The sequence below is a fragment of the Poromitra crassiceps genome, assembly GCF_964638095.1.
Source record: "Poromitra crassiceps genome assembly, chromosome: 18".
Lineage (NCBI taxonomy): Eukaryota > Metazoa > Chordata > Actinopteri > Beryciformes > Melamphaidae > Poromitra > Poromitra crassiceps.
In genome coordinates this window covers 7,258,883-7,273,165 of record NC_139636.1, presented here as the reverse complement: position 1 = coordinate 7,273,165, position 14,283 = coordinate 7,258,883, and the positions used below count along the sequence as shown (strand labels likewise).

The window sequence follows — 14,283 nt, the reverse complement described above, 5'->3', positions numbered from 1 at the left end:
AAAAGGAAGTGAATAGGATAAGAGAAAATAGGGGAATGTCGTATGTGGAAGCTGTTAAGAGATGGGGGTGGGAGAGAAATGAAGAGAGGAATAGGATGGTGGTACAGAAGGAACCAGAGAAGAAAAAGAAGGAAATGGATCGAGCTGACATTCTATGTGTAGAAAAGAGGAAATTTTTGGCTTTCATTGCGATGGTGGTCAACTATGCTGTTGATGTGACGGGGAAGACGGAGAGAATCGAGATGGTGCTGGACGCTGCCAGGAGGTTTTTGGACGTGGTGGATGTAAAGATCTAGACAATATACTGAGGGAAGCCTTTGATAAAACCCAGACGAGTGAGTCTGGGTGATGAAGAATGGACAATATTATGTTTTGGAGTATTTTGGGTGGACGTAGTTTTGTTTTTCACACTGAAGAGAATATTTTTGTAACTTCTAAAATCCAGAAGGTGGCGGTAATGCACAGAAGATGTTTGCCAACCGCCATAAAACACTAGAAGAAGAAGAAGTTTCCAGTCGTCAACAGGAAGCGGGTGAAGCGTCCTTGGAGATTATGCTTATGATGTTGATATTTCGTTTGCTCATCTTTATCTCTTCTACGTACAAAATGTCCATGTTGACCAAGTGAAACCTGATCGACATCAATTCAATTCAATTCGACATTGCCCCCGAGGCTAGTGAGAAAACGACCTTGCAAGGTAGCGTTGAATCACTTAACGTGAATAGATGGACGTTAACTAGCCGCAAAACGCGACTATTTCACTCGTGATGGGAGAGGTACTCGAGTGAAATAGTCGCGTTTTGCGGCTAGACGTTAACGAGCTATTCTGAAACTACTTAACGTTAGCTAGCTAGCGTTAAGCTAATGGTAATGTTCGATTATGTTGAGATGCTAGCTGGAGTTGGCATCATACTAACTGCTCGCCCCTTCGCTTTCTTTCCTGCGCGTTACTGGCATTATTGCATATCGAACGTTAATAATCGCTTCTCTTTGCACAAGTCAAAGTAGCCCTACAAGGTAACGTTAAGTTGTTCATCTTCTTAGCCGAGGAAATGAGTTGTCAAGTAAATCTATATTGCTGTATTTTCCACAGCTAAGAACTGGCTGACATGTAACGTTAGTGTTGTCTGTCTCTACGTTATAAAATATGATATTGTATTCCGTTTCTCCCACGGTACCCCAATGTCTCTTTAGTTACCATGACTGCAGCTGCTCTCATTGGAGACCAGCTGATCCTTGAAGAGGACTACGATGAGAATAACTATATCCCCTCTGAAGAAGGTAGCGTTAATACAATGCGAACCCATTCTCTAGTGCAGGGGTTTTCAAAGTTTGATACAGTGGGCCTCCCCACAGACAAAGCTGGGGAAAAGGAGCCCCCCTCACTCAATTTATGGATGCCTATTGGATCATGATTGTTATTTGAGCCCAGACACTCAACAATTGTGCCAAGATAACCTGATATTGCTGTTTGACATACTGCAGACACACACACATACATACAAAAGTGTATGTCTGAACTGAAGGCATTTAGTTTCTAACTGTGAAAGTGGGATAAAACAGTAAAATTCCACAAAACTACTGTATCTCTTTAACCAAATCACACACATTAGGCATTTCAGAAAGTCCTTTGTCTCTTCAGCTGTAAAGCTAGCCACCAACAGGTGATTTTGTTATAATTTGATCATGAGTAGGTGTCTTTTATTTATTTTTTCCTTATTTTCATGTATTGGAATGTTTTTCTTATTAGTAGGCCCTACATGCCTATGTACTGTATATATGCCTTGTAGCCTAGCATCTGTTTTTCCTGGAGCATGTGATCAACCCAATTTCCCCCTTGGGGATTAATAAAATTAATCTAATATTCTATGTGATCTCCTTATGATAACCAATGTAATAATGTAATATTTTTTCACTTCCATTCACTGAGCCTCCCCTGAAACTGCTCAGAGCCCGAGGCCCGCCTCCCACTTTGAAAACTCCTGTTCTAGTGGGTACATTAGCAGGATATTTGCCTTCAAAGCGACCAGTGCTGCTGCTAATGAAGACAAAGAGCTGCACATGTTTTTCACCTATTACAACTATCTGGCAGGGCAAGAAACTTGCATATCTGCTCTAGAGTCACAGTGGCTAGCACATCCAAAACCAGTTCAAATATACATCGCGTTAGTTATGGTGGGGGGGACGTTAGGATAGTACTATCATGTGTCTGGTCGGCGTCTGTGTTCACTGATTTATGTGTAGAGATAACGCTCTGATGTGTATGTAGCTGGTACATTAATGTTGGCATGTTAGCTTGCAGGTGCTAGTTCGTCTGGAATAACTTTCTCTAGGTAACGCTAATCGTTTCATACTCATACTGTAACACGTGACGTGGTGTTTACAGTAGTGTTGTTAAGGGTAGTGAGATAACGTTAATGCTTTCAGATCGTCTGAAACGTTATTGGCATGTACAGTATGTAGCAGCTGGATCGTTAGCTAATGGGCAGTGTTGAGGTGCGTTTGTTTCTCAATAGCTTGTGGTTGGATTACAGTCATATTGTCTATAGCTGGCTAGCTACGACTTCATCTGAAATCAGCTTGACTGTAATGCTAGCTTGTCTGCCTTTCTGTGTAACTAAGAGTATAATCTGATAGCATAACGTTACTGCCTGCAGACCCTGGGGCTCATCTCTACAGCCAGGCCCAGTTTCATGGAGCTGCCGAAGGTATTTAACATGAAAACGAGGGCCCTTGGTCTCTCTAGTATCCTGTTATTCAGACATACAAGAAAATTGAAAGGGACTTTTTGTTTTTATAGTCTACGTTTCCATTTTGTTGCAGCTATTGGCTATAAATTACCTTGCATGGCATCCTAAAAGCTGCGACCAAGATTTACTTGTTGGTTGGCTGGATAGTTTATACATTAAATTGAATGTTGTTTAAATGAAGGTTGAGGTTCTCCATCATCCTTGTCATCATCATCACCACCACATGTTCCTGGGTGACATTTCCACACAGCACTTCATCTGCTCTGCACAGGCACATCTCGGAGCAGTTGAGATTGTTAGACCTGCAAGAACAGTCTGACATGCAATAGGTCTTCTTGCAGCCACATTTGATGAGATGTGTAATGATGGCCGGGGCATCTCATGTTGTGACTGGCACTAGTCAACCTCCCTCTGCCTCCCATCCATACTCTGGTGGAGGTGCTACCTGTGGGTTGGAAACTGAAGGTAACCATGCACTGTGCATTATAATTCATGCGTATCTTTGTCCTTACACAGTCTAATTTCATCTCAGCTCTGACTGTGGTGTGTCTCAACTCCAAATGGCTGTCCTCCTCGCTGAAAATCCATGACACGCCAGTGGATGACCCGTCTCTAAAGGTGCTGGTGGCCATCAACCGTGACACCCTGAAACTGCTGAAGATGAGCAGCTGCCCTCATGTCTCCCCAGCAGGTACAGTGGGCCATTTGTCCTCCAGGCAAATTTGTTGCTGACAGAATTTCAAGCAGTGGCAAAGTTATAACCGATTTTAAATCTGTTAATATTAAGTCACAAGACAAAAGATTTCCATTCAATGGCTTATTTAAGGTATGTCATTTTCTCATCTGCTAATATGAAATGGTGTCATTTCATTATGGCATTTATCTGTCATTTGTGCGTGTAACCTTGTATTGTATGTTTTTGTTATTTGTTTGTGTTAATTGTATTCGCTCTGGTGGCAAAACATGTTTCCCCTCGGGGATTAAGTAAATAAACCATACCATACCATACCATTTATGAATGACCGACTGCCCTGTTTCTCCTGCTTACCATGCATTTTCCTGGAACCATTGTTAATTACCTGCTGTAGTAATGACTGCTGATTCAACTGCTGTTTGGCAAACATAGTGGGGCTTGTTTGTTGTTGTTGTTGTTGTTTTACATTGGTTAACATTACATGTCTTCCAGAATTCTTGGCCTTTATTATAACTTGTTAAATTTAAAAATAAAAATTGGGTTTGCTGATGAATTCTGTCCATATTTGCAAGGATTCTGTGTGTGGCAGACCAGTGTCACGGGCTGAGAGAGTCGGCGTTGAACTACCACCTCCTGAGTGATGGCCCTGTCCTCAGAGAAGCATGTCCACCTGGAACACCTGCGCATCGACGTGGTGAGTGAGAACCTGGGCCAGCACTTCCACAACATCAAGAAGAGCAGCTGGGACGCCATGGTGCGCCACTCACCCAAGTTCAACTTGGTCATGTACTTCTTCCTCTACGAAGACGAGTTTGGCCCTTTCATTTGTGACGAGATCCCCGTCACGCACCTCTACTTCGGCCGCTCCGTCAGCAAGGACGTCTTGGGCCGTGTGGGCCTGCACTGCCCCCGTCTGGTGGAGTTGGTCGTGTGTGCCAACGGGCTGCGCCCTCTGGATGAGGAACTGATTCGCATTGCGAAACATTGCACCCAGTTATCGGCCATCGGTCTGGGTGAGTGTGAGGTTTCCTGCAGCGCCTTTGTGGAGTTGACACCTGACACACAGTGATGAGACAGAGCGGAAGAACTTGTGCAACTTATGCTTAGAATAGTTGAAGACGATGAGCAACTTTAAATTGATTCAGCTGGTGTCTGCTATTAACTGTCTGTTGTACCACAGACAAACTCCTTTCCCATATAATGTCTGATAATTCAATGTAAATAAACAGTTGTGTGGCTTTTTTTTAAGGGCCACCTCTCAGATGCCTGGTCACCATAAACGCCATCGCTGAGACCATCATTGCCCTGACCAAAATGGAGGAGGAGCATCGGTCTCCTGTGCAATGCATCGCCACCACCAGGGTATGCACTCAAGTCCCGGCAATACACAGTACATGTATCTATGTTTAGAGGTATTGTATCTGGATTAATCATGTATCCTTTACTATTCTCTCTCTCAGTTGTGGCTGGCCCTGGCTTCGCTGTGTGTGCTGGACCAGGACCATGTAGACAGGCTGTCCTCTGCGTCGCTGGATGGGTAAAGACGGACAGCAGAAACAGATGGTAAAAACTATATAAGCAGCTAAAGGCTAAAATGCATAGAAATAAATGACAGAGCATTAAATAAATGATACATTGATTTCCACCTGTCCTATCCTCAGCCCATGTGTGACAACCATGACGATGGCGAGACAGCGGCCATCGTCCTGTGTAACATGTGTGGCAACCTTTGCACCGATTGTGACCGCTTCCTCCACCTGCACCGGCGCACGCGCTCTCACCAGAGACAGGTCAGTGTTGGTCTCTCACCAGAGACAGGTCAGTGTTGGTCTCTCACCAGAGACAGGTTAGTGTTGGTCTCTCACCAGAGACAGGTCAGTGTTGGTCTCTCACCAGAGACAGGTTAGTGTTGGTCTCTCACCAGAGACAGGTCAGTGTTGGTCTCTCACCAGAGACAGGTCAGTGTTGGTCTCTCACCAGAGACAGGTTAGTGTCGGTTGTCTCCCTGATGTGACACCCATCCCTCATATGAAGGCTGGGCTGTTTTTAAGCATTAGGATTCTTCCACTAATCATTGTCTCAAGTGCTGTTCTTTTTTGATAATATGAAACAGTTTGTCAAATGAATGTTGCATAGAATGTGCTGGTGTTTAGTCTTATTTTCCCGGCTGCCTCAGGTGTTCAACGAGGAAGAGGAGGCTATAAAGGTGGACCCCCGCACCACCCCGCCTGCACTCTCTTCTTTACCTCCTTGCCACAGTCCCCACTACTCTGCACGGTTGACCCCAAGTATCTAAACTCCTCCACTTTTGGTACCTCTACTCCCTGCATATTCACCCCCCCTCCATCTTCCCTCCCGTTCACACACATATACTCTGTCTTACTTCTACTTATTTTCATCCCTCTTCTCTCCAGCGCATGTCTCCACTTCTCTAGATTTTCTTCCACCTGCTCCCTGCTCTCACTACTGATTGCTATGTCGTCTGCAAACATCATAGTCCACGGGGACTCCTGCCTGACCTCGTCTGTGAGCCTGTCCATCACCATTGCGAACAAGAATGGGCTGAGGGCCGACCCTTGGTGCAATCCCACCCCGACCTTGAACCCCTCAGTCACTCCCACTGCACACCTCACGACCGTCGCACTGCCCTCATACATGTCCTGCACTACTCTCACATACTTTTCAGCCACTCCTGACTTCCTCATACAATACCACACCTCCTCTCTTGGTACCCTGTCGTATGCCTTCTCTAGGTCTACAAAGACGCAATGTAACTCCTTCTGGCCTTCTCTATACTTTTCCATCAGCATTCTCAGGGCAAACAATGCGTCTGTTGTGCTTCTTCCTGGCATGAACCCATACTGCTCCTCACTAATCTTCACCTCTCCTCTTAATCTAGCCTCCACTACTCTTTCCCAAAGCTTCATAGTGTGACTCATCAGCTTTATGCCCCTGTAGTTGCTGCAACTCTGTGCGTCTCCCTTGTTCTTGAAAATAGGCACTAGTACACTTTGCCTCCACTCCTCTGGCATTTCCTCACTAACCAAGATGTTGTTAAACAGTCTTGTTAGAAAGTCCACTGCCAACTCTCCTAAGCATCTCCAGGCCTCCGCTGCTATGTCATCTGGGCCGACCGCCTTCCCTCTCTTCATCCTCTTCATAGCTGCCCTCACTTCCTCCTTACTTATCTGTTGTGCTTCCTGGTTCACTGCCTCCACATTGTCCATCCTCCTCTCTCTCTCATTTTCTTCATTCATCAGCTCTTCGAAATACTCCTTCCACCTTCTCATCACACTGTCCTCGCTGGTCAGCACATTGCCCTCCTTATCCTTTATCACTCTAACCTGCTGTATATCCTTCCCTGCCTGGTCCCTCTGTCTAGCCAATCGATATAAATCCTTTTCTCCTTCCTTGGTATCCAACCTCTCATACAACTCGCTGAATGCTCTTTCCTTTGCCTTTGCCACCTCTCTCTTCGCCTCCCGCCGTGTCTCCTTGTATTTCTGTCTACTCGTCTCCTCATCTCCGAATTTATCCCACCTCTTCTTCGCCACCCTCTTCCTCTGTACACTTTCCTGCACTTCCTCATTCCACCACCAGGTCTCCTTCTCTTCCTTACTTTTTCCTGAAGACATACCAAGTACCGTAAATTCCGGACTATAAGCCGCGGCTTTTTTCCCGTTTTTTGGCCTTTTTTGCCCCCTGCGGCTTATATAACGGTGCGTCTTATCTATGGATTTTTTCCAAAAAAAAAAAAAATCTCTCTTTTTTAGCACTCTTTCTAACTATAAATCCACTTCTGTTTTAATTTCCTCTCTTGCCCTCTTTTAACAACATAACATAACATAACATAACACAACACAGGTAAGCAGAAAGAAAAAGACGAAGCAATCACGCCATGAATGAGGAAATGACTCACCTGCTGGAGGCTGGAGATACACCGCTTGGGCTAAACTTTTACTCCGTGAAACACTATCGATTAAGTCCGACATCGCTCAGAGGTTTTGAGCAGCTTGAAAACAAGTTTGAAAACGTGCAGAAGTCCATCCACTCACTCACTAAAGAAACTAAGGCAACCGTGAACAGAGTTTATAATGCGGAAAAGCGCATCCGCGCACTGGAGGACAAAAACAACACAGTGAGTCCGAAAATGGATAAAATGCAAAATCGAAACCCTGCACACGCAGGTTGATGACTTAATCAGCAGGAGTAAAAGAAATAACATTCGCCTGATCAATGTAAAAGAGGGAGCTGAGATTGGTGACATGGACGCTTTCGTGGCAAAATCCTGTGTTACATCCTGGACCTGAAGGAAGGCGAGAAACCACCAGAGGTGGACAGGGCACACCGGGCGCCTCGGCCACGTCCAGACCCCGGCCTGCCACCGAGGGCCATCTTCATCTGCCTACTCCGCTGGCCCGACCGTCAACTCATCCTCCAGGCTGCGGGGAAGAAGCCCCTCACCTGGGAGGGTACGCGCTTTTTCGTCCGGCAGGACCTCTCCGCGTTGGTGCAACAGAAACGCGCAACATACAACAGCATCATCGAGTCAATGGATATCGCTTTGGCGTACTGTACCCAGCGAGACTCGTCATAACCATTGATGGACAGCGGCGGAACAAGAGCTCAAAGTGAAACTGCCGAATATCTTTTGAGTTGGACTGGTCAATAGTACTGTGAGTAACTAAAATAAAAAAATAAAAAACGGAATTCTCTCTTCTTTAGCACTCTTTCTAACTATAAATCCACTTCTGTTTTAATTTCCTCTCTTGCCCTCTTTTCACCACACCGCGGACACTGTGTGCACTGTAAAAAAAACAAAAAATACCACAATGTGTGATTTTGTCTGGGGATTAGTGACCTGACTTTTGTTTTGTTGAAATGTTAATAAATGGGAGCTTCCCCAAACAGCCATCTCTTTCCCGACAATCCCCTCTGTGCACGAAGCCTTACATATGGTAATTAAACATCAAAACACCCGCGGCTTATAGACCGGTGCGGCTTATAGAAGAAAAAAATAGTCACCTTTGAAGGTGCGTCTTATAGACCGGTGCGTCTTATAGTCCGGAATTTACGGTACCTTTCTTGCTGTCTCCCTCACCACTTCTGCGGTGGCTGCCCAGCCAACCGGCAGCTCTTCTCTACCCCCCAGCGCCTGTCTTACCTCCTCCCTGAACTCCACACAGCATTCCTCTCTCTTTAACTTCCACCATTTAATCCTTCGCTCTATCTTCCCTCCCTTGGCTTTCTTCCCCTTGGCCTTCACTGTCATCCTACAGACCACCATCCGGTGCTGCCTAGCTACACTCTCTCCTGCGATTACCTTGCAGTCCCTGACCTCCTTCAGATTACACCTTCTACATAGGACATAGTCTACCTGTGTGCACCTTCCCCCACTCTTGTATGTTATATCCTGTGCTCCTCCCTCTTCATGAAGTATGTGTTCACTACTGCCATCCCCATCCTCTTTGCAAAATCTACCACCATCTGCCCTTCTGCGTTCCTCTCTTTTGCGCCATACTTTCCTATCACCTCCCCATCTCCCTTGTTACCTTCCCCTACATGCCCATTGAAGTCTGCTCCAATCACCACTCTCTCTCCTGCCGGCACGCTCTCTACCACTTCATCTAACATGCTCCAGAATTTTTCTTTCTCTTCCATCTCACACCCCACCTGGGGGGCATATGCACTGATAATATTTAGCATTAGCCCTTCCCTCACCAGCTTCACAGCTATCACTCTGTCTGATATTCTCCTCACTTCTACCACGCTGCTAGCATACTCCTCCTTTAGGATTACTCCTACCCCATTTCTTCTCCCATCCACCCCATAGTAGAGCAGTTTGTACCCTCTCCCCATGCTCCTGGCCTTACTCCCCATCCACCTGGTCTCCTGCACACACAGAATATCTACCTTTATGATTTATGATTCATATGAATTGAACTATTATTTCAACTCTGTGTGTTTGTGTCTGTGTTTGTGTGTGTCTGTGTGTGCGTGTTCAGACTAGTGATGGCAGTGCACAGTGTTTTACTGAGCTGAAGGTGGGCGTCTATAAGGAGATCGTTCCCATGGGAGTGGATCCTGATGTCATCTCCTACCGACTGGCAGGTACTATTTCAGTGTAAACAATAAAACGACACTAATACTAATACTACAACTACTGCTACTACAACTATTAATAATATCAATAATAGCTACAATTGTTTTGTACCTTCCTCAACAGCTTGTAAAAGGAACAGAACAAAAACATATCAGCAAACCGATCAGCTACAAATGAAAGAAAGTCTTAATTCCATTTCCACAGCTGTACTGTATGTGTCCATCCTGATTGTGATTAGTCACGTCTGTCGTTCTGCTCAGGAACTCACTTGGACCCTGAAGAGTTCCACAGAGAAGTGGAGGCTCTACTGTCTGAAGATGATTCCTGCTGCGACACCGTCCTGCTGGACTGCCGCAACTTTTATGAAAGTAAAATTGTACGTAATCTTGTGTCCTGTTCCCACTGATATCTGCAGATTTTCAGTTAACTGGTTAATAATCTGCCACGTTCAGATTCATATAAATAAATCTCTGTATTGCTGCTGTCTATCGACAGTTAATATCACACGATAGTGATTCAACCTAAATGATAACCACTTGATGAAAGCCTCTCCATCTGCTGTTCTACACAGCCGGTGTCTGGTAGCTCTTTCCTGGGGAAAAACTCATGTGCCGCAAAGTAAGTGATGCGTTTTAAGCTTCTGGCACTGGCTTGTTTGGAATAAATGAAAGAAGAATTGGGTTGAGGAAGTTCTACGACCCTTGGGTTTATGAAACCTTCTCAAAACCCATTAGATAAACTGAAAAAGCACAACTGCCAAACACACAGCGAGTTTAGCTGCCGCAGTTCCATCTCAGCGTTCTCTAAATCAATGCATCTTCTGGGTCATTTCCCTGCAGGGGCAGTTTAGTCGCTGTCTGGCCCCGAACATCCGTAAGTTCAGCTACTTCCCGGACTACGTGGACCAGAACCTGGAGCTGTTCAGAGACAAGAAGGTGCTGATGTACTGCACAGGAGGGATCCGCTGCGAACACGCCTCTGCCTACCTCCGCTCCAAAGTGAGTTCATCAAACTACAGGATGCCACTTTTCTCTCTTAACTGTGACCAGCAGCTCCGTAAGTCACTCTGTCGCTCGCTTGGTCCACCAAAAGTTCACCACCCTTTAGCGGGCACAGTTTTCGCCCTAGGAGGCTGAAATTTGGCACGGAGGTCGTGTGTGTGTGTGTGTGTGTGTGTGTGTGTGTGTGTGTGTGTGTGTGTGTGTGTGTGTGTGTGTGTGTGTGTGTGTGTGTGTGTGTGTGTGTGTGTGTGTGTGTGTGTGTGTGTGTGTGTGTGTGTGTGTGTGTGTGTGTGCGTGCGTGCGTGCGTGCGCGTGTGTGTGCGTTTGTGTTCATGCCAATTGGCTAAAAGGGGGCGGTGGGTGAAGGTTGATTTCGAAGGCAGGGGTCGAAATTTGGCATGGATGTCACGCGTGTGTGTGTGCGCGCGCTTTTCAAAATGCAAATTGCGCTTGTTTCACTGTATTAGACCAAAAATCTGTTCATGTTTGTTCTGCTGTTATCCCTACATGTTAAACATTACATTCAAGATTCAAGATTTTTATTGTCACTCCATAGTACAAGTATCACATGTGAAATTCTTGTGCTGTGAACTCCGTTTACAACATAGTACAAATATAACAGGGCATATGAGTGCAAAAACAACAAGAGACACAACAAGCAATAAGGCAGTAGAGTGATAAGACAAGTCAGAGACAGTGGCATATTCACTGCACATAGGTGCACATGTCATGTGCATACTTTGGACGTACTTAAACATTTTGAATTCGACGTATTTGACGTACAGGTGCAAATAGCATATACCTAATTAAACATACAATTAAACATTACACATACATAATGGTAGCATCTACAGTGCGGTACAGTACAGCTACTACACTATTTGTGTATGTTAAGGAGTCTCGTGGCCTGCGGGAAGAAACTGCGGGAAGGCACTTGCCTTCTGCCCAGAGAGTAAACTTACTATTTTCTGCTTTCACTATTTTACCTGAGGGACAAAAAACCAGCACTCAAAATAAATCCTTTTGGGTTGTTTTATTACCTTCAAGCAATGCTGAGGAAGGCTCACGCCAAAACGTTCATTGTCATTGCTGCTTGAAGGTAATAAAACAACCCAAAAGGATTTATTTTGAGTGCTGGTTTTTTGTCCCTCTGTTATTTTTTGCGCCTTGCACCGTAACTTTTTGAAACTTTTGAGAGTGCTCACCAGTCGTGACTTTCAGTCACTGACTCTTTGGACATTCACTATTTTACCTGCCAAAAGAATGGTGAAAAAACAACAACCGTGTTTTGCCTGCGAAAAGTGTCTGATTTCAAGCAGAAAACACATACTTGTGCGTCAGCCTCGACTCGCACGCCGGCTGCGCCGACGAGCTCGCCAGCCGCGCCGCACCACTCAGCGCATTCGGCGAGGGCTTTGACGCACAAGCATGTAAAGGCTTTTAGTAGTCCGACTTGCCAGACAGAGCCACAGATAGCCCAGTGTGACTATCGTCTCTCCTGCCCTGCCTGTAGGACGTGTGTAAGGAGGTTTACCAGCTGAAAGGCGGTATTCACAAATACCTGGAGCGCTTCCCAGACGGCTTCTATCGAGGGAAACTGTTCGTCTTCGATGAGCGCTACGCTATCTCCTCCAACAGTGACGTCATCTCAGGTTAGTGTGCGCAAACGAAGTAAATAGACAGTTATTTTGCGATCAAACACATTTTAGATCATACAACATGTATAAGTAGGAAATTATAAAATGATCATTCAACTCAGACTGCAGGTACTACAGCTCTCCGTGGGACCGCTACCAGCTCTGCTCCACCCAGTTCTGCTGCCAGCTGGTCCTCTCCTGTCCCATCTGCAGGAAGCAGGGTCACACCGCCTGCTGCCCCACCTGCCAGAGCAAAGGGCTCCGCGATCAGGGCCAGGCGGCTGCCACTCCACAGAACAGGGAGGAGTGCGAGTGCACCGACACACGGCCCAGAATCCCTCAGGATGTACTGTGATGGAGAGCTTGAAGTTGGACTCCGTTACTCGTTCGGGGACATTCCACAGGAATTGAGAATGACGTCAGCTGTATATATTTGGAAGTTTCATTCCAAATAAAAGTCACATATCCCCAACTGAGAAAAAAGACACATTGCAGTTTACTTTTGAAGTTCTGAGAAATTTTTCGACCCTTGCTTATAAAATATTTCTGTTTCTGAAGACAGAAACAGAATCATCCGTGTTTATGAAGTATGTATTGGTGAATTTCAGAAATGGATAAAAGCATTGCTTTTTAATTAAACCCTTGATTCACATTTTGAGGGGGAAAAAGTGATGATATGTCTGCTGGATCTGTTAATTTTGTGCAGTTTAAGAAATTGGAACAGCTCATCAAGGAATCCTATGAGGGGAAAGTTTTGAAAATCACATAAATATGACATACAGTAGCCTACTACTTTTTTCAAAACCATTATTTTAATTAGCTATTTGGAAAAGGCAGTAGCAATGTAGCAGTTTAATATCTCACCCACACAGCACCTGAAGAGCTGTTCAGCATGTTTTCAAGATACAGGTACTTTATTGCCACACAACCAGGTTGGTGGTAGGCTATTTGGTTTCGGTACAGTAGCCTATATTCTGTAGCTCTGAATGAAACATAGAAGATGTAGCCTATACCCCCTTCCCAACAATACATAGAAATACAACACAGACAAGACACCAGAGCCACTGATTTACTGCTGTAGCCTACTTATCTTAATGTAAGTAATCAACTGGGGAAGTTTCACTCTAGGGCCTATTAGTTCATTTTTCTATTGTCTGGTGCCCATAATAGGTGAAAATCTCAAATAAATATGGAGCTACTCCTGTGGGAAAGGTTAGGCTATCATTAATTCACTTATGCTATAGTGACCCTATAAACAATGTTTGCATAGGTAAAGTTTTGCCCACTCAGTTAAGCCTGATATTTGGTCTGGCTCATTTGGTAGGCTAATTTCTTTCTACCGCCTGTGGAAGCTGATTGTGGATATTTCAGTATTAATACAAAAAAAAAATTTACGTGTTAGTCTCTGGTCTCTCCTGTTTCTAAGTATAGCTGCATCGTTTGATTTGACAAAGTAAAACTATTTTTATACGCATTTTACGAAATGTCTATGGGAAAATAAATGCTGGATGAAAATCTCTTGGTACGCATGATGAAGCAGAAAGTAACGTTGACTTTGGCGACCGCGCGTCGGCCAATCGTGTCACGGTGTTTGCGCGTGTTCGTGACCAATCAGCTCACGCACACACCGTACGCGCACTATTCAAAAAAACTATAAATTCAGAGGCCCGTTCCGTTTTGAGTTCAGAGTTCAGACGGTGCAGACTAGTTCGGACGTAGCTCAAGCCTGAAGACGGTAAAGTCAGAAGACGATTGACGACGGTTACATTTAATGCTACATTTGAGATTTGTGGAGCAAGAACCTGCAGGACCAAGTAAGACAAAAACAAATGATTGATTTAAATTGTGGATATATCGCAAACGGTGTCATGTTGAGTTGTATGTTTAGGTTGCTTGTTTGGTTATCTTAGCTAGCCGTTAGCTAGTCGATGCCTCTCTGTTCGTCTCCCTAGCTGCTTAGCTTAGCTGCTTTTTCTTGCTCAGTGTTTCAGATGGACTTTTATGAAAACGGCAAATGCATGCAATGTAACGTTAGTACTTTCTGTCTGGAGGCGAGGCCGAGGGCGTTTACAACAGATATCCGTATCGTTATTAACCG

At 45.0% G+C, this 14,283-nt stretch overlaps 1 protein-coding gene and 1 pseudogene across 2 annotated transcripts; both read left to right on the top strand.

Moving 5' to 3' along the window:
* Positions 1–191: 191 nt before the first annotated feature.
* On the top strand, positions 192–5,222 carry LOC310792492 (F-box/LRR-repeat protein 3-like; annotated as a pseudogene). Its single transcript has 7 exons — positions 192–284; positions 2,658–2,708; positions 3,267–3,446; positions 4,021–4,457; positions 4,694–4,806; positions 4,905–5,007; positions 5,106–5,222. The product of its transcript is annotated as an F-box/LRR-repeat protein 3-like (transcript).
* On the top strand, positions 5,109–12,663 carry LOC310792491 (thiosulfate sulfurtransferase/rhodanese-like domain-containing protein 2; the record flags this gene model as incomplete). Its single annotated transcript, XM_083654171.1, has 6 exons — positions 5,109–5,234; positions 9,450–9,555; positions 9,808–9,923; positions 10,387–10,545; positions 12,062–12,200; positions 12,308–12,663. 6 exons carry the CDS (start codon positions 5,109–5,111, stop codon positions 12,538–12,540), a joined length of 879 nt encoding a protein of 292 aa, XP_083510297.1. The 3' UTR covers positions 12,541–12,663.
* Between the last annotated feature and the right edge of the window lie 1,620 nt (positions 12,664–14,283).